Here is a 19,074-nt window from a genome sequence, read left to right on the forward strand (position 1 = left end):
TTGTCTAGGACCTCTTAAATTACCATAAGGGTTGTCTGGACTGGTGCAAGGTGCCCACTTACATTAGTGGACATCATATACCAAGCCAGCCTCTCAACAATTTTATCTTAAATACCCTGAAGGGTGCCCAGAGTTCTAGAGGGCCTCTCTGAAATGCCTTTTTCTAATTGTGCTTATTTATTTTTTCTTTCAGGGCAGAAACAATATGTTCCATACGTTGCTTATGTTTCTGTTCATCATAAAGACAAAAGAATCTGGAATGCTTGGGTACGTATTTACAAATATGCTGTGCCGCATCCAACTCCCAAACTCTACCCTTTATTAGTAAACAAGTGAGTGGGTCAGATGCTGGTGCACAAACAAAGAAATATTTTTTCGTTGGCCAGAAAACCCTGTAAAGGAGCTGTGCTAAATTGGATTTTGCTTTACTTGTAATCATTGGAAGAGCACAGGTGAATTAAAAAACAAACATGTTCTGCCAGTGGAGCAGTTGTGATCATTTCACACACCTAATGGTTATAAACATACCTTTTGTAGACTGTGTATTTCCAATTACTAACCACTGTATGCAGTTAAGTAAAGGTGTATATATGCTACACCTTCACTACTAATGTACATACTCTATTTACTGCGCAATAGAATACCAAAATGACCCTGGTACATCACTTTAACCCATGTGTCCTTTCCCCGTGTAGGATATGTTGAGTTCCACTACTGTATAAGTAGTTTGTCTATTGAACCTGTACTAAAATGAAGTATTATGGACCGGTTACTTTAGTGGGATGTAGTCTTGTAGTAACGGCTAATTATGGCCCCATGGAACTGGAGAGCATTTCTTTGAGATGTTAAGAAATGGAGCTTCACCACTGCTACCTGACAACATATCACTAACCTGAAAACCATTCCATTTAGAAAGAATGGCTTGGGATTCTTTTACATCTCTAGTTTTGTTTGCATCCAGTAACATTGCTGACAAATTTACCACAATGTTCAAGGTGATATTAACCACTAAAAAGAGTTGTTCTGCAGATGTTTTCATGTAGTTATTACTTGCCAGCCACACAAATATAGCGTTTTATTTGGGAAGCATCAGTGGGGACAAATGGCTCTCGAAATGGGTGTTTCTAAAATTGGCTTTTCTAGGTATTATATCCATACAGCTTGTATAAAAACTGTATTACTTTTTAGGTCTGGCAAAGCCAGCCTTTGGAGATATTTTTTGGGCTTTGGATCGACCTCTTCCTACTAGTGGCTTGGTTTGGTTTGTGCCATTGACTTTAATTAGGGATATAATAAAAAACACCTCTTTTGCCTCAATCGGTTGTTTAATAAGTGCATTGCATTTGATTATTATCGTTTTAATTAAAACAAAAGTGTATCCAGACAATGTCCATTGAATTTAATCCATCGCAACGTATAAATTTCATTCATAGTTTCAGACATTACGTCACAGCGTTATATTCTTATTAGCCCTTGAATAGTTAGAGGGCAAAAGCAGTATCCACAAACGACGTGCCTCTAAATTACTCAACAGCTGCATTCGTACATTTAATCCATATTTTGAAAACAATGGGCAAAAAAACAAACGTCATTGCCTCAAGGGTAAAGCAAAGCTCTATCAGCTCAAAAAATTTAAAATACTCATTTTAACTGGGTCACAAAAAATAACAATTTACATTGGTTTTCAGCAAAGCCCTTGCACCTGTACATGAGATTGACTTCAGCCTTAAGGGTTCAGTATGAGATGATATGATATGGTAGTTTAGTTTAGTATTGGAATACTATAATTTAACCTAACCTATTTCTAGTCCGTGAAACAGAATCGTTTTCAGCAATGTATTGTATGTCCAAGGACCTACTCTTGTATCAAACTAATCGAATACAATTTTTAACCCTCAAAATGATTCTCATCCGCAAAACATGAATACTTCAGTTGGTTTTCAGAGCTGCTACTCAAGTAACAAAGCCTTTCCATCTTTCTCTCCAGACAGAGCTTCACAGCAAATGGCTGATAGCGTCTCCTATTTTGTGCCCTTTGATGAAACGGTGAACCTAAGAAATTTTGAGTTAGCCAATACTTGCCAGATTGCTAATCTTAATGCCTTTTGTATGGCATGCATTTTTCGGTAAATGAACTCCATGTAGCCGTGATAATTTCCTCCATTGTATCTGAACTACCCTTTAGGGTGCCCAGAGTTCCAGATGATGTCTCTGAAATGACTTTCTCTGGAAAACCCAACAGGCTTTAAAAGCAAACTTTCAAATTTAGGTCAAATTCCTTCTTTTACCCAGAACTACAAATTCTGCTGATTGTAAAGCCAAAGCCTAATTAATGGTCTTGGAGTAAGGGTGCCAGTGATAAACCACCATGCAATCTGTTCAATTTAAGTGGCCCATCCATAACTGAGAGAGATCTTTGTTTAATTATGTGAATAGGGTTAGACTAATTTAATCTAGAAATAAAATTAATATCCAGTAGTCCACCTGTTCCAGTTTTCACACACCAATGTCAAATGATCTCTACAGGTCCCTTTTCCTCCAAATATTAAGACCCTCACCTTCTCTTTATTAATTATAATCTTAATAAATATAAGACAAAGGTCTTATTATTTGCAGGTAAAAGGTAGGGTACATAAAAGCAATCCTTTTTTTCCACTGCTAGTCATTGGTTCACTTTACAGCAAAATATTAATTGCTAGGGAAGCCAGGGTGAAGGGCCTGTAATGACTTTCATTAGAGGAACATCCCCTTGGCGCCTAGCGACCACGTTCAGCCGCCTTCCTGCAGATGAGAATTGGCACACGTGGAAGCTCCCCTATTCCTGCTGCCACGCAGCTGCCTCAAAAATAAAAATTCTGCTCACCCAGCAGCTTTGGCAAAACCAGTAGGTCTACCTTACAACTTGAAATGCAAGCCAGACCTATTGACGGGGGTGGAATGGGGCACACATTCAGAATTACATTCGAAGGTGCAGAACCTGGAATCAGGTGGTAATATGTACCAGATAAATACCATTCTTCTAAGGAGGAATCTTTGTCCTGGTACCGTGTGGGTTTCAGGGAGGGCGCACGAGTGCCTTCAAAACCAGTACTTTGAACAAAAAACTTGCAATATCTGCACCCAACACTACATTGCAGAAGTGTGTAAAGCAAGTGAGTACAACACTACACGCGTCAGACTGATTATTACAGGTTTTCCAAACAGGCTATAACTGGCAAATATGCAGGCCATAAAGTGGACATCTGCTTGAAATGAACAACTTAGAAGCAGCAGAAATTTTTTATGAGAATAAATGTCTGAACTACTTTTTTAATGTAACTGTCTGTATTCTTTTCACAGGCGAGTTAACCTTGGTTTATCTGGTGTGAACATTCTGTGGATTTTTGGAGATTATTAAATAACTACACATCTTCCTCAATTCAAGTTTTAAAGACTTTGCCGTCTATCTTTCTCTTACTGAAGAGCCAATGAAGCCTCTTGTGCTACATGTTGTCTTGTGGACCTGACCTCCTAACGGCCATATTGGTCCAACAATGGGGACAATTGTCTGCTAAGTTTTGGAGATATTCTCCACCAACAAACCTGAGCAAGAAACATGAACATCTACAACCCTGTAATCTCTTTGTTGCAGGTCTCCGTCCTTCCACGTGCTTCTACATGAATATGTAGGAGGAGAATAGAGAAGCTGGGATAGCGAAAACCTCAAGCAATGTTAGTGGGGTTTTCCTCTCATTGCCCAGATTTTGATGACCTAAATTTTGCTCATGTGAACATGAGTAAAGTTGCTTATCTGATAGTCTACACCAAGCACCCAGCTGTATAAGGCTAGCTGAAGGACACCATCTAACTTCCCTTCAGTATTTGGGTGTAGGAATGTTTTTGATCGTGGGCTGAGTTTCATTACTGTAAAGGTGCTGCTGGGTATTGAAAAATAACTTGTGCTTGAGTACACCCCGACCCCCAGCTCGTTGACGTCACCACTTACAAATAATATTCTCAATACAAGTGCCTTGTTACAGGTCTTATCTGTTTGTATTAAAAACAGAGTCATACATAGTCTACCATTTCCCAACCTTCCTGCTCCTAGAAACCCATTTTGGCAGTGGTCATGTTGGTGTGCTCCATTATTTGGTACTCTGATCATTTTTGTGTCAGCCACTTGTTCTTTGGAGAAGGTCTGTGCAGATTTAGTCCAGCATGCATGATTGATTCGTTCAATATTTTTGTATGCGGAGTCTAGTATGCAGAATCACTGGAAGAGACTTGTTAAAGGAAATTGGGTATATATGACTCTACCTGTTTATGTGTTTATTGGGATGTTCTTTTTTTAAGCCACTGTGCTTTGCAAAAGGAAACTGTTATGCTAATACCTTGCTTTGATATTTCAGACAAATAGGATTTGTGTAAATATGGTTAGTCATGGAACTAGGATCTCCTGGTGTGTTGTTGAGTATACATTTTTGGAAAATACCTGGATAAAATGCGGACAGAAAAACAATTTTTCGGTGTTACCAATGTATTCTATTTGTAGATTGGTTTTCTTGGTTTTTTTCTGGCTAAGCATATTTTAAGCAGAAATGGGATCTAGTCACAAGTTATAAAAAGGCCTCTTCTGAGCACTGTTTTTAAATGGGAACAGAAGCAGAAATGTAGAATTTGAGTGTACATGACTATGCAGGTAGTAGGCCACGCATCTCACTAAAATCCCTGCTTTGAACAAAAAATACATTGCATATGTGTTGTTCTGACTGCTACCATTCCACACAATAATTGTTGTGAAAACAAAGCTCAAGCTAGGACTAGCAGTTTTGAGGTTCATCTTAATCATCTTTGATGTGGAAAGCCTGCGTTCAACGGCATCGCAAACAGAATCTAGGATTACATTGGTTCGAGGTTATTGGGCAGTGTTCAGTTTGTTTAGCAGTGCTTGTGAACGGGTGAAATTATTGATAAGAAATCAATCCCTTGTTTGAGAAGAGAATACTTGGAGGGTTTTAGTTTCTTTTTAGTATTTCTTCAAGGTATGTCTGACTCAAACCACAGTAAAGCAGCTGGTAAATTAATACCTCCGTTATATTGTATACTGCACTCAAGCTCAACGCACTGCATTCCTTGTTCAAGAACATTTTCATTTGTTAAGCATTTTTAATAAATGGGGAGTGGTGAATTCCTTGATACCATTATTAAATGTTGGTATTTTAACACATACGCTGTTTAAATGTGCATTTGTTCTAGGCTGTGGTGCTTTACATGTATAGGGACCACTTTAAAAAACCTTGGCAAAGCTAGCATGACTGTCTTATCAAGCCTGTGATGTTTTTATTTATTTTATTTTTACAGACGTGTGCAATAGGCATTAAATGTGTGAAGGAAATATAATAAAAATGTTGCAGTCTAAAGGTGGTGTGCATAGGTTCACAAAAAAAGTTTAAAATCCTATCCCAAAAATAAATAAAAATCCAGTGAATTAAAGCATAGATTGGCCTACCAGCGCTGAAACAGAATCAACCAATCAAGGGATTTGTAAAGCGCTCTACATACCCGTGAGGGTCTCAAGGCGCTAGGGAAGGGGGGACGCCGCTACTGATCGAAGAGCCAGGTCTTGAGAAGTCTTCTGAAGGTCAGCAGGTCTTGGGTTTGTCGAAGGTTGGTGGGGAGGGTGTTCCAGGTCTAGGCGGCGAGGTGGGACAATGATCTGCCGCCGGCGGTCGTTTCTGGATGCGTGGGACCGTGGCTGGCTGAGCGGAGGCTGCTGGTGGGGGTGTAGAAGCTGAGTCGTTCGTTGAGGTATGCTGGTCCGGCGTTGTGTAGGGCTTTGTGTGCGTGGATGAGGAGTTTGAAGGTTATCCTCTTGTTGATGGGGAGCCAGTGTAGGTCTCTCAGGTGGGTGGTGATGTGGCTGTGTCGGGGAATGTCGAGGACCAGTCGTGCCGAGGCGTTCTGGATGCGTTGCAGCCATCTCAGGAGCTTGGTTGTTGTTCCTGCGTAGAGGGCGTTTCCGTAGTCTAGCCTGCTGGTGACGAGGGCCTGGGTGACGGTTTTTCTCGTTTCGGAGGGGATCCACTTGAAGATCCTGCGGAGCATTCTGGGGGTGTTGAAGCAGGTTGCAGAAACGGCGTTGACCTGCTTGGTCATGGAGAGGGTGGAGTCGAGGATGACCCCCAGGTTGCGTGCGCGGTTGGTGGGTGCTGGGGCTGTTCCCAGTGAGGTGGGCCACCAGGAGTCGTCCCAGGCTGAGTTGGTGGATCCGAGGATGAGGACCTCTTTCTTGTCAGAATTCAGCTTCAGCTTGCTGTCCTTCATCCATTCGGCGACGACCTCCATTCCCCTGTGTAGGTTGGCTTTGGCCGTGAGAGGGTCTTCGGTGAGGAAGATGATCAGTTGGGTGTCGTCGGCGTAGGAGATGATGTTGAGGCTGTGCTGGCGGGCGATGTGGGCGAGTGGAGCCATGTAGATATTGACCAGCGTTGGGCTGAGAGAGGATCCTTGCGGTACACCTCAGATGATCTCGGTGATCTTGGTGCGGAAGGGTGGGAGGCGGACGCTCTGTGTTTTGCCGGAGAGGAAGGATGTGGTTCAGGCCAGGGTCTCCTCTTGGATTCCGGCGTCGTGGAGGCGCCCTGTTAGGGTGCGATGGCATACCGTATCGAAGGCGGCTGAGAGGTCCAGGAGGATGAGGGCGGCTGTGTCTCCTTTGTCCAATAGGGTCCTGATGTCGTCTGTGGTGGCGATGAGGGCAGTTTCGGGGCTGTGGTTGCTGCGGAAGCCTGCCTGGGATTGGTCCAGGATGTTGTTGTCTTCGAGGTATCGGGTCAGTTGTCTGTTGACAATTTTCTCTATGACTTTTGCCAGAAACGGGAGCAAGGAGATGGGCCGGAAGTTCTTGAGGTCCTTGGGGTCCGCCTTGGGTTTCTTCAGTAAGGGAGAGGGGTTGGCCTAACGGCTAAGGCGCTCGACCTCGGACCTGGGGAACTTGGTTCGAGTCTCGGTAACGACACCAAAAACCCCCTGTGATTCTGGGCAAATCACTTAATCTCCCCGTGCCTAAAAATGAAAAAAAATGTGTCCTCATGTAACGTAACTGGTGCTATGTAAAGCGCTCTGATAACTGATTCGGTTCGGTTCTAGTTCGCGCTATATAAAACTCTGCAAAATAAATAAAAAAATAAAATAAAAAGGCGTTGATCTCTGCGTGCTTCCAGCTTTCCGGGAAGGTTGCTGTCTCGAAGGAGATGTTGATTGTTTTCCGGAGATGGGGGGGCGATGGCTGTGCTGGCTTTGTTGAAGATGTGATGTGGGCATGGGTCAGATGGGGATCCAGAGAGGATGGAGTTCATGGTCTTGATGGTGTCTTCGTCGCTGACGTTGGACCAGGCGGCCAGGCGGCTGGTGCACATGGTGGTCGCAGGGTTGGTAGGCTTGGCGGTGGATGTGGGGGTCGTGGCGTTGAAGCTGTTGTGGATGTCGGCGATCTTGCGGTAGAAGTTGGCCAGTGAGTCGCACAGGTCTTGAGAGGGGTAATGTTGTTAGTGTTGGAGCCGGGATTGGAGAGTTCTTTCGTGATGTTGAAGAGCTCTTTGCTGTTGTGTGCGTTGTTGTCTAGGCGGTCCTTGAAAGCGGTCCTCTTGGTGGTCCTGATGAGCTGGTGGTGTTTGCTGGAGGCGTTCTTGTGGGCCGTGTAGCTGTTTGGTGTTCGGTTGCGGAGCCCGTTCTTTTCCAGTTTTCGGCAGGTGCGCTTGAAGGCTTGGAGGTCTTCGGTAAACCATGTAGCTTTCTTGCTGGAGTGGTTGGTGGCGGGGGTCCTGAGTGGAGTGAGGGTGTCGGCGCAGTCGTTGATCCATTGTTTGAGGTTGAGGGCGGCTGTTTCGGGATCGGTGCGGTCAGGGGGTGGTCTGAGGGTGATGGTCAATTGGTCTTCGGTGACCTTGCCCCAGCAGCGGCGTGGCATCTGTTTGGTGTGGTGGTGCGTGGTGGGTTTCCTGAAGGTGAAGTGGACACATCTGTGGTCGGTCCAGTGGGGTTCGGGGGTGTGGTTGAAGGAGACGTGGGGACTTGCGGAGAAGATGGGGTCAAGCGTGTGTCCCGCGGCGTGGGTAGTTGATGTTACGAGCTGTCCGAGGTTGTCGATTAGGGGGGGTGGTGTTGGCATCGTTGTTGTTCTCGAGGTCGAAGTTCAGGTCCCCGAGGAGGATGTAGTCAGTAGAGGGGAGGGCGTGGGTGCTGATGAGGTGGGCGATGGAGTCGCTGAACTGGGGTCTGGGTGGTCTGTAGAAGAGTGTTCCTCTGAGGGTGGTGTTGGAGTCGGTGTGTTTCTAGAAGTGCAGGTGCCCAGCGGTGTTGAGGGTGTTGTCGGTGTTGGTCGAGACTCTGATGGTGTTCTTGTGGACGATGGAGATTCCCACTCCGTTGGTGCGGTCTCTGCGGGAGATCTTGTAGCCTTCTGGAATGGCGATAGCGATGTCTGGTGCTGAGGTGGTGTTCAGCCAGGTCTCCGTCAGGAAGGCAACATCGGGGCGGTGGAGTCGAAGAGGTCCCATAGTTCGATGGCGTGTTTGCGAGCAGAGCGGGTGTTGAGAAAGATGCATTGGAGGTGGTTGGGATCTTTGCTTGAAGGTTTGGGGGGGCTGGATGCTGGTGAGGCTGCAGTTCCGGCAGGAGAAGGGTCCATAGGTGCGCTTCGGTATGCCCCGGTAGCAGGCGTGTTCTCATCCGGGGTTGAGTGCGTGGAGGGAGCTGGCGTTGTAGTGCAGTCGGGTGCAGAGGTGTCTCCGGGGTCCAGGGGTTCTGGCGCTAGGCGCAGACGGGCTTGCCTTTGGCGCCCCAGCGGCGCGCGGCCACCATAAGAAGGGGAGGTGGGAGGGAGGAGCAGCTGGGTGGGGGGAGAGGGCCAATGGGGGTTGCGGGGGCGGGGCCACAGGGGACGCAGCGGCAGGGAGCGGGATCGGCGGGGAGCGGGCATGGAGGGGGAACAAGCAAAGGCAAGGAAGAAGGCAGAAGCAAATACAGGCAATACCAAAAAACAGTACAATAAGGTCACAAAGCAATATTACACAGTGCAGAAACAGCGGTCCCAGGCAGAAAAACGAGCGGGCACAGGCAAACCTAAGGCCTACCACTGGCCACCAGGGATGAGGTGCAGGTGGTAGCCTGCGGGTGGAGGCGGGCCTCGAACACCCTCAGGAGCAGCGGCTGGTCACAGGAGCAAGGGCGCAGTCCGGTGGAGCTGCGCGGCGTGGGGAGCGACCTACCTGGAAAACAGGGTCACGGGTCGCTCTCACTGCCGCGCAGCGGCCGCCATAAGAAGGGGAGGAGAGAGGGAGGAGCAGCTGGGTGGGGGGAGAGGGTCAATGGGGGCGGGGACGCAGTGGACGCAGAGGCGGGGAGCGGGATCGGCGGGGAGTGGGCACGGAGGGGGAACAAGCACAGGCAAAGGCAGGGGACAAGGCAGAAGCCAATACAGGCAATACCAAACAAGCATTTACAATGCAACGGTCTCGCCTTTGCAAAAGTTAGCGCTTTTGGCATTGTAAATGACAAATGTTTTATTTATGTGTTGGTTTTGGAAACAGATAAATAAATGGCATTGTCATGAGCAGTAGAGAGTGAGTAGTAGAGAGTGAGTAGTAGAGAGAGTAGTAGAGAGTAATAGTGAGTAGTAGAGAGAGTAGTAGAGAGTGAGTAGAGAGTAGTAAGTGAGTAGTGAGTGTGTAGTAGAGAGTAGTGAGTGTGTAGTAGAGAGTAGTGAGTGTGTAGTAGAGAGTAGTGAGTGTGTAGTAGAGACTAGTGAGTGTGTAGTAGAGAGTGTGTAGTAGAGAGTGTGTAGTAGAGAGTGTGTAGTAGAGAGTGTGTAGTAGAGAGTGTGTAGTAGAGAGTGTGTAGTAGAGAGTGAGCAGTAGAGACTAGTGAGTGTGTAGTAGAGTGGTGAGTGTGTAGTAGAGTGGTGAGTGTGTAGTAGAGTGTGTAGTAGAGTGTGTAGGAGAATGTGTAGTAGGGAGTGTAGTAGAGAGTGTAGTAGAGTGTGTAGTAGAGAGTGTGTAGTAGATAGTAGTGAGTGTGTAGTAGAGAGTGTGTAATACAGAATGTGAAGTAGAGAGATTGAAGTAGAGAGATTGAAGTAGAGAGATTGAAGTAGAGAGATTGAAGTAGAGAGATTGAGGTAGAGAGATTGAGGTAGAGAGATTGAGGTAGAGAGATTGAGGTAGAGAGATTGAAGTAGAGAGTGTGGAGTAGAGAGTGTGGAGTAGAGAGTGGAGAGTCTGTAGTAGAGTGTAGTAGAAAGTAGTGAGTGTGTAGTAGAGTAGTAGAGAATGTGTAGTAGAGTAGTAGAGAGTAGTAGAGGGTGTGTAGTAGAGTGTGTAGTAGAGCGTGTGTGTAGCAGAGTGTGTAGTAGAGTGTAGTAGAGTGTGTAGTGTAGAGTGTGTAGTAGAGAGTGTGTAGTAGAGAGTGTGTAATGTAGAGTGTGTAATGTAGAGTGTGTAATGTAGAGTGTGTAATGTAGAGTGTGTAATGTAGAGTGTGTAATGTAGAGTGTGTAATGTAGAGTGTGTAATGCAGAGTGTGTAATGTAGAGTGTGTAATGTAGAGTGTGTAATGTAGAGTGTGTAATGTAGAGTGTGTAGTAGAGTGTGTAGTAGAGTGTGTAGTAGAGTGTGTAGTAGAGTGTGTAGTAGAGTGTGTAGTAGAGTGTGTAGTAGAGTGTGTAGTAGAGTGTGTAGTAGAGTGTGTAGTAGAGTGTGTAGTAGAGTGTGTAGTAGAGTGTGTAGTAGAGTGTGTAGTAAGTAGTGACTGTAGTAGATAGTGTGTAGTAGAGAGTGTCTAGTATAGAGTGTGTCGAAGAGAGTAGTGGCTGTAGTAGTGAGTGTGTAGTGAGTGTGTAGTAGAGTGTGTAGTAGAGTGTGTAGTAGAGAGTAGTGACTGTAGTAGAGAGTGTGTAGTAGTGTGTAGTAGAGAGTAGTGACTGTAGTAGAGTGTGTAGTACAGTGTGTAGTAGAGAGTTGTGACTGTAGTAGATAGTGTGTAGTAGAGAGTGTCTAGTATAGAGTGTGTCGAAGAGAGTAGTGGCTGTAGTAGTGAGTGTGTAGTGAGTGTGTAGTAGAGAGTAGTGACTGTAGTAGAGAGTGGGTAGTAGTGTGTAGTAGAGAGTAGTGACTGTAGTAGAGTGTGTAGTACAGTGTGTAGTAGAGAGTAGCGACTGTAGTAGAGAGTGTGTAGTAGAGAGTGTGTAGTAGAGTGTGTAGTAGAGAGTAGAGTGCGTAGCAGAGAGTAGTGACTGTAGTAGAGAGTGTGTAGTAGAGTGTGTAGTAGAGAGTGTGTAGTAGAGTGTAGTAGAGAGTAGAGTGCGTAGCAGAGAGTAGTGACTGTAGTAGAGAGTGTGTAGCAGAGAGTAGTGACTGTAGTAGGGAGTGTGTAGTAGAGAGTAGTGACTGTAGTAGAGAGTGTGTAGTAGAGAGTGTGTAGTAGAGAGTGTGCAGTGATTTGAGTTTTACATCAAATTAAAAACGGGAACGGAACAAACTCATCCTATACATTATTGTGGTAGGTGCCCACGCATATAGGGTTAAATGATGCGTTAGATGCCACAGGTCCCACCAACACGCTTCCTTTATGATAGGAGAATGCCCAACATCGCGGAGATTTGCTCTCTGCTCTTCCCGGATATTTGTATTTTCAAATGTATAATGTTATCCTGCTAAACGAAGACGATGCTCAAACTATAAAAGAAGAGGGTTTCACAGATATGTTAGTCCTTCCGGGCAAACGAAATGACCCAAAGAAAGATCAAGTGACAGTTTAGAGCTCCAAGTGAGTCTTAATAAAATCAGTGTCTGGAACGCATAGCATCAAAAAACGAGCGGGGCATCAAACTGCAGTGTCATTCAATCAAAGCTTCAAGGCTTCTGAGCGCTAGCCGAGAATTATTTTTTGTGAAGCACTAATCACTGTGGAAGGTGCCCCTGCTATCCCAGATGTGAGAAGTCAGTCTGATATGAAAATAAGCAGTATTTGGAATGAATGTATTTGGCAGGGGGAAGGTGGGGCGGCGCAAGACCGTACTGACGAGTGAACAGGAGCCATTTTGTACCGAGTGATTCTGCCTGTGTGCATGTAGACAAACCAGGCAGCAGCATGAGCATGTGATTCGGTAAAATAACAAGCATTTACAATGCAATGGTTTTGCCTTTGTTAAAGTTAGAGCTATTGGCATTGCTCTTGACACTCTGAAGCTCCACTCTGCACTCTGAAGCTCCACTCTGCACTCTGAAGCTCCACTCTGAAGCTCCACTCTGAAGCTCCACTCTGAAGCTCCACTCTGAAGCTCCACTCTGAAGCTCCACTCTGAAGCTCCACTCTGAAGCTCCACTCTGAAGCTCCACTCTGAATCTCCACTCTGAAGCTCCACTCTGAATCTCCACTCTGAAGCTCCACTCTGAAGCTCCACTCTGAAGCTCCACTCTGAAGCTCCACTCTGAAGCTCCACTCTGAAGCTCCACTCTGAAGCTCCACTCTGAAGCTCCACTCTGAAGCTCCACTCTCCACTCTGAATCTCCACTCTGAATCTCCACTCTCCACTCTGAAGCTCCACTCTGAAGCTCCACTCCGAATCTGCACTCTGAATCTGCACTCTGCACTCCGAAGCTCCACTCCGAAGCTCCACTCCGAAGCTCCACTCCGAAGCTCCACTCCGAAGCTCCACTCTGAAGCTCCACTCTGAAGCTCCACTCTGAAGCTCCACTCTGAAGCTCCACTCTGAAGCTCCACTCTGAAGCTCCACTCTGAAGCTCCACTCTGAAGCTCCACTCTGAAGCTCCACTCTGAAGCTCCACTCTGAAGCTCCACTCTGAAGCTCCACTCTGCACTCTGAAGCTCCACTCTGAAGCTCCACTCTGCACTCTGAAGCTCCACTCTGAAGCTCCACTCTGCACTCTGAAGCTCCACTCCGAAGCTCCACTCTGAAGCTCCACTCCGAAGCTCCACTCTGAAGCTCCACTCTGAAGCTCCACTCTGAAGCTCCACTCTGAAGCTCCACTCTGAAGCTCCACTCTGAAGCTCCACTCTGAAGCTCCACTCTGAAGCTCCACTCTGAAGCTCCACTCTGAAGCTGCACTCTGAAGCTCCACTCTGCACTCTGAAGCTCCACTCTGAAGCTCCACTCCACTCTGAAGCTCCACTCTGAAGCTCCACTCCACTCTGAAGCTCCACTCCACTCTGAAGCTCCACTCTGAAGCTCCACTCCACTCTGAAGCTCCACTCTGAAGCTCCACTCCGAAGCTCCACTCCGAAGCTCCACTCCGAAGCTCCACTCTGAAGCTCCACTCTGAAGCTCCACTCTGAAGCTCCACTCTGAAGCTCCACTCTGAAGCTCCACTCTGAAGCTCCACTCTGAAGCTCCACTCTGAAGCTCCACTCTGAAGCTGCACTCTGAAGCTCCACTCTGCACTCTGAAGCTCCACTCTGAAGCTCCGCTCTGAAGCTCCGCTCTGAAGCTCCGCTCTGAAGCTCCACTCTGCACTCTGAAGCTCCACTCTGAAGCTCCACTCTGAAGCTCCACTCTGAAGCTCCACTCTGAAGCTCCACTCTGCACTCTGAAGCTCCACTCTGCACTCTGAAGCTCCACTCTGCACTCTGAAGCTCCACTCTGAAGCTCCACTCTGAAGCTCCACTCTGAAGCTCCACTCTGAAGCTCCACTCTGAAGCTCCACTCTGAAGCTTCACTCTGCACTCTGAAGCTCCACTCTGAAGCTCCACTCTGAAGCTCCACTCTGAAGCTCCACTCTGAAGCTCCACTCTGAAGCTCCACTCTGAAGCTCCACTCTGAAGCTCCACTCTGAAGCTCCACTCTGAAGCTCCACTCTGAAGCTCCACTCTGCACTCTGAAGCTCCACTCTGAAGCTCCACTCTGCACTCTGAAGCTCCACTCTGAAGCTCCACTCTGAAGCTCCACTCTGAAGCTCCACTCTGAAGCTCCACTCTGAAGCTCCACTCTGAAGCTCCACTCTGAAGCTCCACTCTGAAGCTCCACTCTGAAGCTCCACTCTGAAGCTCCACTCTGAAGCTCCACTCTGAAGCTCCACTCTGAAGCTCCACTCTGCACTCTGAAGCTCCACTCTGAAGCTCCACTCTGAAGCTCCACTCTGCACTCTGAAGCTCCACTCGGAAGCTCCACTCGGAAGCTCCACTCGGAAGCTCCACTCGGAAGCTCCACTCGGAAGCTCCACTCGGAAGCTCCACTCGGAAGGGGCAAAGATCGGAGCATCACGGAACTAAAACAAATATAAACAAGGCAGTGAGTGCAGCACCGCCTTAGCAGTGGGATAGCAGCCTTGATAACATCGGAGCAGCCCCTGCGCCCGGCCTCAAAACAATAAAGGCAACTCTAGAATGCAGATTTACCTGTATCCCGCAAGTGATGTACGCAGATGGGAAAGAAACAAATAGCAACCTTGGAGAGCTGGCGGGGCAGGCAAACACAGCATCGGGAGACGCAATATAAATAAAATAACAGCTAGTATCAAATTATACAAAAGCCCAACGTAACGAATTGCTCAAAAAAGTCAAACATCATGTGTACATGAAGACGCAATATAAATTAAAAAAAAAAACCAGCCACCAACAGATTAAAGAAAAGCCCCTCCATAGCGGATCGGTAAATAAACTCCAAACGCATCTGTTTATGCAGCATCACACAACCATCGGGAGACGCAATATAAATAAAATAACAGCTAGTATCAAATTATACAAAAGCCCAACGTAACGAATTGCTCAAAAAAGTCAAACATCATGTGTACATGAAGACGCAATATAAATTAAAAAAAAAAAAACAGCCACCAACAGATTAAAGAAAAGCCCCTCCATAGCGGATCGGTAAATAAACTCCAAACGCATCTGTTTATGCAGCATCACACAACCCACATGCCCGTAATATTAAACAAACAAGTGATAGCCGCAAACCTTATCATTTAAATTAGTTAAAAAGCCGTTGTCCGAGCACCCGTGAATTGCCTGAGAGCTGGGGTACAAGCCTTCGCCAATGCAGAACGGGCACAGAGAGGCAGCCTGCTGTGGCGGAGCGCAAAATGATGCCCCCCCTGCAGAATGCGAAGAGGCCCCGAGGCTCTTGAGTATAAAGCATGCCTCGCAGATATGTAATGAGCTTGGGCTGAATAGGATCCCCCCGAAAGGCTGCAGGGTTTCTGCATGTTAGCCCCTAAAGAGCGGTAACATTATTAAAGCCGGTTTATGAGGTAATGGACAAAGTAAATGACTTCAACTAAAAAGGGTGTAAAAAAGGGCCGTGTCTTGATTTCGAGTGCTCGATCGGTTTATGAATTATGTGATGACTCGGTTCAGATATGGGGTCCAGGATCAGTACATATCCAAACGCCTTACGCTATCGGCTTGGATAGAAAGTATTGTAACCAAACTCGAGGGGACTTCAGAAGTACAGTGCCATAAAATTCAGCCATCAATGTTTAAAACTAAATAAAAAGGTAGCGTCCCAAAAAAATAAATAAATAAATAGCGCCTTCGGGTAAAGTCCGCGCTATATAAAAATGCATAAATAACTAACTAAATACATACCGCAAATCACTGCCGTCACTCTGCCGGCCTGCGACCAGGAAGTCAGGCAGGCCGGCGCGTCAACAGGAAACAGGAAGTAGGAGGGCGGGAGCCTACCCCGCCTCCCACGGAAGAGCCGCGATTGGACGGAGCCGCCGTGTTTGGAGCACCGGAGCAGGCAGGAGCCTACCCTGCGCCCCGGTGCAGAAGGAGGTAAGAAGAGTCCTGCTGCCGGGCCCTGCAGCTGAGGAGAGCCGCCGCACGAAGGAAGCCGGTGAGTGCGTTGCTGAGCGGGGAAGGGGGAGGCGGGGGGCGCGGGGAAGGGGGAGGCGGGGGGCGCGGGGAAGGGGGGGGCGCGGGGAAAGCATGTGCGGGCGGGCGGGCTTTGTATGTATGTGTGCGTGCGTGTGACTGTGGGGGAGGGGGGGGTGTGTGTGTGAGCGAGTGTCTGTGTGCCTGTATGTGTGTGCCTGCGTGTGCATGCGCTCGCCTGTGTGTGCGTGCGTGCGTGCATGCAGAGGGGTGGGGGCTGCCTGCCTGCGTCTGTAAAAGCAAGGGCTGTGAGTTACTCTGCGCATGCGCGGGGGCAAGCCTGTTCATTCCAAGCCAGCCTCAGCCAGCCTCGGGAAAAACGAAAGTAATAAAAAAGCGAAACTGACACTGCCACTGCAGACAATGCTGCGCGCTCCCGAGGTGAAATCCGGCACTGAAAACGCTCGTAACACTTTGGTGTCCACTCTCCTAAAAACGGATCACATTAGTTGTCGAGCTGACAGCATTCATGCTTCGCATGAATGCTAACGTCAGCTCGACCTAAAAACAGTACAATAAAGTCACAAACCAATTACACAGTGCAGAAACAGTGGTCACAGGCAGAAAAATGAGCGGGCACAGGCAAACCTAAGGCCTACCACTGGCCACCAGGGATGAGGCGCAGGTGGTAGCCTGCGGGTGGAGGCGGGCCTCGAACACCCTCAGGAGCAGCGGCTGGTCACAGGAGCAAGGGCGCAGTCCGGTGGAGCTGCGCGGCGTGGGGAGCGACCTGCCTGGAAAACAGGGTCAAGGGTCGCCAGAAGTGGATGTCTACCACATGTACACAAGCCAGAAGCCTTCACCCTCAGGAGCAGCGGCTGGTCACAGGAGCAAGGGCGCAGTCCGGTGGAGCTGCACAGCGTGGGGAGCGACCTGCCTGGAAACCAGGGTCAAGGGTCGAACAGAAGTGGATGTCTACCACATGTACACAAGCCAGAAGCCTTCACTCACAATGAAGAGTGCCAGTGGTTGCAGTGGGCTGACCATTCCTCCATGCTGAATGCTCTGGTGGACAGAAGCAAAATGTGAATGATACTTGAACAGATCAATGTATGAAGGGGGCTCACTTAAAGCCTCTGTATGTACAGATATATGTATGTATTTTTATTAGGGCTTTATTTAACAAAAAGCTGGCAAGGAAGTTAAAAGTGGTCTTTAGTCCTAACAAAAAAATGTAACAAAGTGATCTTGTCTACTGTGTCCTTTGGCACTGCCTATGGGGGCTATCCTAAGAGGCAAGAGTACCAGACTAGGAGCCTTAGCTCAAAAGAAGAGTGGGAATCCACGCTTTGGAGATTGAGATTGTGTGGCCCCTCAAACTCCAGAGACCTACTCTCTTCACTTACCTCTGGCTCCTGTTACCCCTGTGTTTTTCATTGCTGGTTTGATATTATTTTGTTATTTTTGCTGGCTGAATCCAAACTAGTACTCTTATGCCTGTTAAAATGAGTTTTTGGACTGCTTATTTTGTTCTGGGAACAACATCTTGTACGGAATAATAATGTAACCGATCTGAGTTCAAGATGGAGGTAAGGTGTTCGCTTAATCTAATTCTGGGAGCGCTCTTCAGGCACTTACGTTTTAAGTCTGGGGTAAAAAAAGTTTCAACATTTTCAGATCTCCAGTCTGGTGTGTTTTATTTCCACGTTATCACAAATAAACTTCTTTCTGAGATTTTCTACTATGCTTTTTATTTTATACACTTTTTGAGTTGGGTTTATGCATTATTGTAATTTGAATTCACCTTCACTCCTGGTCTAGCCCTCTCCATATCTAGCTACTACCCGTTTGTTTAATTATGGCTGAGTTAGAACGTATAAAGAACAATTGGACAGAATGTTGAAAAATGTCAAACCTTCACCCCAGTACAGAGATCTGGGCCTAAATCCATCATGTTTGTGCTCACAACCTCATTACTGTTTAGACCCAGCTATATGCAAATCAGTCTTGACCCTGCTTCCCTTGGGAACAATCCAGCCCGAACTGCCAGGCCACGCCACGTCCTCCCTGGACCGGAAACAAGTATCCTGGGACCGGTTTCACCCCTCATCAGCCAGGCTAGCTTGACTCAAGTGGCATAAAGAGCACGGGACCCATGTCCGGAGGATAGTAGTCTACATCCTCTGGACCATTATGAACCAACATATGACTCTGAGCCCAGAGATGATCCCTGAGATTATTTTTTTATTGTTCCCTCCGGTGACACGGATCCAGACGTGTAGTTGACCAAGTCTTCCCCTCCGGGCAAAAAACAACACCTCTTACTATAAGATTATTCATAGATGACTTCCTTATCGAAATGCTTTCCAACACTCTTTTCAGCATTGTCAATAACTCCCAGTGCTCAAGGGCATGTTAAAGACCACCCAGGACACATTTAAGGATACTGTAAAAGTCAAACTGGTCACTCTGAGGATGGTTAAAAGTACATGCCCTCCTCCCCCCGACCCACCTTGCATATGAAGTTTGCTCTCACCAGATGCATTGGTTGTGCATAGTGCACATAAGCTAATGCCCAAGGTACCGGGGATTCCCCCACCACCAGTTAAGGAGAGTAAAAAGATTGGCGGTGTAGTGTAGTTCCTATATTCCCAATAGGCTCTGCGCATTGGAATAACATAAACGATAGTTTAGACGTAGGACTGAGGTCGACTAGGTCTCTACTGAATATGTTAGACTTAATTATGAATGCCAGCTAGCTCAGAGGTCACTAGAAACTTTCTCGAGTAAACAGGAAGGTGTTAACTTTCCTGAATGGACAAGAAGGGATTAGTTTCTGACAACCGCATAAACATGACAACTTTGCTCCCCCCAGAATAAGGAGTATATCTCCAGAGTCGCGATAACAATAGACAGCTATTTCACTCAGTCAATCGTGCATGCTTAGTTTCACCAGGAGTGCAGAGAAATAGAGAGACGGGTGTTTTTCAATAAAAGTGGTTATTTATTGAGCAATCTTCTTTCTCATACAAGAGAAGTGAATTGCCACAATTGCAATACTTGTCAAAAAGTAAAGTGCGTACAGTAAAAGGAGTATTATGAGATCCCCAGGTCCAAGGTCGAGCGCCTTAGCCGTTAGGCTAACTCCTCTCCCCCAATACTTAAAACGGATAAAATGCATACAATGATAAAAGTTGACTAAACTTGCTCAACTGGTGTTTCTAAAATACGCCTACCCCGGTGTACCTAACCTAAGCCTAGTAC

General features: G+C 47.0%; 1 protein-coding gene across 1 annotated transcript in view; it reads left to right on the forward strand.

The window, feature by feature from the left end:
* The window catches only part of TMEM209 (transmembrane protein 209), a 310,927-nt gene extending 305,721 nt beyond the window's left edge, over positions 1-5,206 (forward strand). Inside the window, exons 15-16 of the mRNA XM_078677577.1 lie at positions 194-267; positions 3,340-5,206. Of these exons, the coding sequence (XP_078533703.1) occupies positions 194-267; positions 3,340-3,397 (132 nt within the window). The 3' untranslated portion in view covers positions 3,398-5,206. The remainder of the gene's footprint in view (positions 1-193; positions 268-3,339) is intronic.
* Positions 5,207-19,074: the final 13,868 nt, after the last annotated feature.

The sequence above is a fragment of the Lissotriton helveticus genome, chromosome 1_1 (genome assembly GCF_964261635.1).
Source record: "Lissotriton helveticus chromosome 1_1, aLisHel1.1, whole genome shotgun sequence".
NCBI lineage: Eukaryota > Metazoa > Chordata > Amphibia > Caudata > Salamandridae > Lissotriton > Lissotriton helveticus.